The 1,105-nt window shown below is 31.1% G+C and overlaps 1 protein-coding gene across 1 annotated transcript in view; it reads left to right on the top strand.

Moving 5' to 3' along the window:
* Positions 1–570: 570 nt before the first annotated feature.
* Positions 571–1,105, top strand: part of LOC100573186 — a 2,656-nt gene continuing 2,121 nt past the window's right edge. Inside the window, exon 1 of the mRNA XM_008187662.2 lies at positions 571–598. Coding sequence (XP_008185884.2) covers positions 571–598 — 28 coding nt within the window. The remainder of the gene's footprint in view (positions 599–1,105) is intronic.

The raw sequence follows: 1,105 nt of genomic DNA, 5'->3' as shown, positions 1-1,105 counted from the left end.
AGCTAAACATTCCAATTCGTTGTGGAATAATTAAACTCATTTGGACTTAAGGTCCTTGAAGCATAAGCAATGGGTAAATCCTTTCCTATTTCTCCCTGTGATAATATTACACCCAACGCTTTTCCACTAGCATCTGTCGTTAAAATAAATTCCTTTGTAATATCTGGGTATTGTAACACGGGTTCAGTACAAAATGCATGTTTTAATTTTCCAAAAGCTCTATCACATTCTTCACTCCAATTAAACTTCACATCCTTCTTTAATAAATTTGTTATAGGCCTAGCTATCGAACTGTAGTTTTCAATAAACTTTCTATAATATCCAGATAATCCTAGAAAATATTTTATTTGTTTTACATTCTTAGGTTCTGGGAAATCCAGTACAGCTTGTATTTTCTTTGGATCATGTCTTATCCCTGTTTCAGAGATAACATGCCCTAAATATACACATTCTCGTTTTACAAACTCAAATTTATCTGGCTCCCACTGTGCCAAATGCAGTACCAAGAACATCCCATGAACATGTATTGAGGATATGCGATGTTATTAACTAATGCATATTGATGTCATAATGATGTTAATGGGATTGCTAATGCCAGGTTGAGCAACTTTTTAAAAAGTTATTTATAAGAAGTTAGGTTATAACGTTTATATGACTGCATTATGCGATATCCGTGGGATGTCTAAAGTAGAAACTTCTATAATATGTGTATTTCTAAACATCTATATCATGTTCAATTTGAACAACCATAAGAAATCATTTTGCCTATTATATTACATCTCTAAGAAGTTAGTTCAATAACATCTTGAAGAATGTTATTAATGTTAGGGGAATATACAGTGCCATAGCCAGGGGGGACTTTGGGGCAAATGCCCCCCTCAATTTTTTTTATGAACATTGGTATCATAATGTAACAGGTTTAAACAAGCTCTACAAAAACAATAAAAAAAAATTAAACGCCCCCTCCTTTCAAAAAAAAAAAAAAAATGTTTTCTGCTTACAAGACTGATGAAATACAATATATAATATTATAATATAATACAATGTAATGTATAATATAGTATATATTATACTGCTATATTACTGTAGAATTACAAACCAATTG

The sequence above is a fragment of the Acyrthosiphon pisum genome, chromosome X (genome assembly GCF_005508785.2).
Source record: "Acyrthosiphon pisum isolate AL4f chromosome X, pea_aphid_22Mar2018_4r6ur, whole genome shotgun sequence".
NCBI classification, from domain to species: domain Eukaryota; kingdom Metazoa; phylum Arthropoda; class Insecta; order Hemiptera; family Aphididae; genus Acyrthosiphon; species Acyrthosiphon pisum.
Note: the sequence above shows the minus strand (reverse complement) of the source record. Positions and strands in the feature narration are given on the sequence as shown.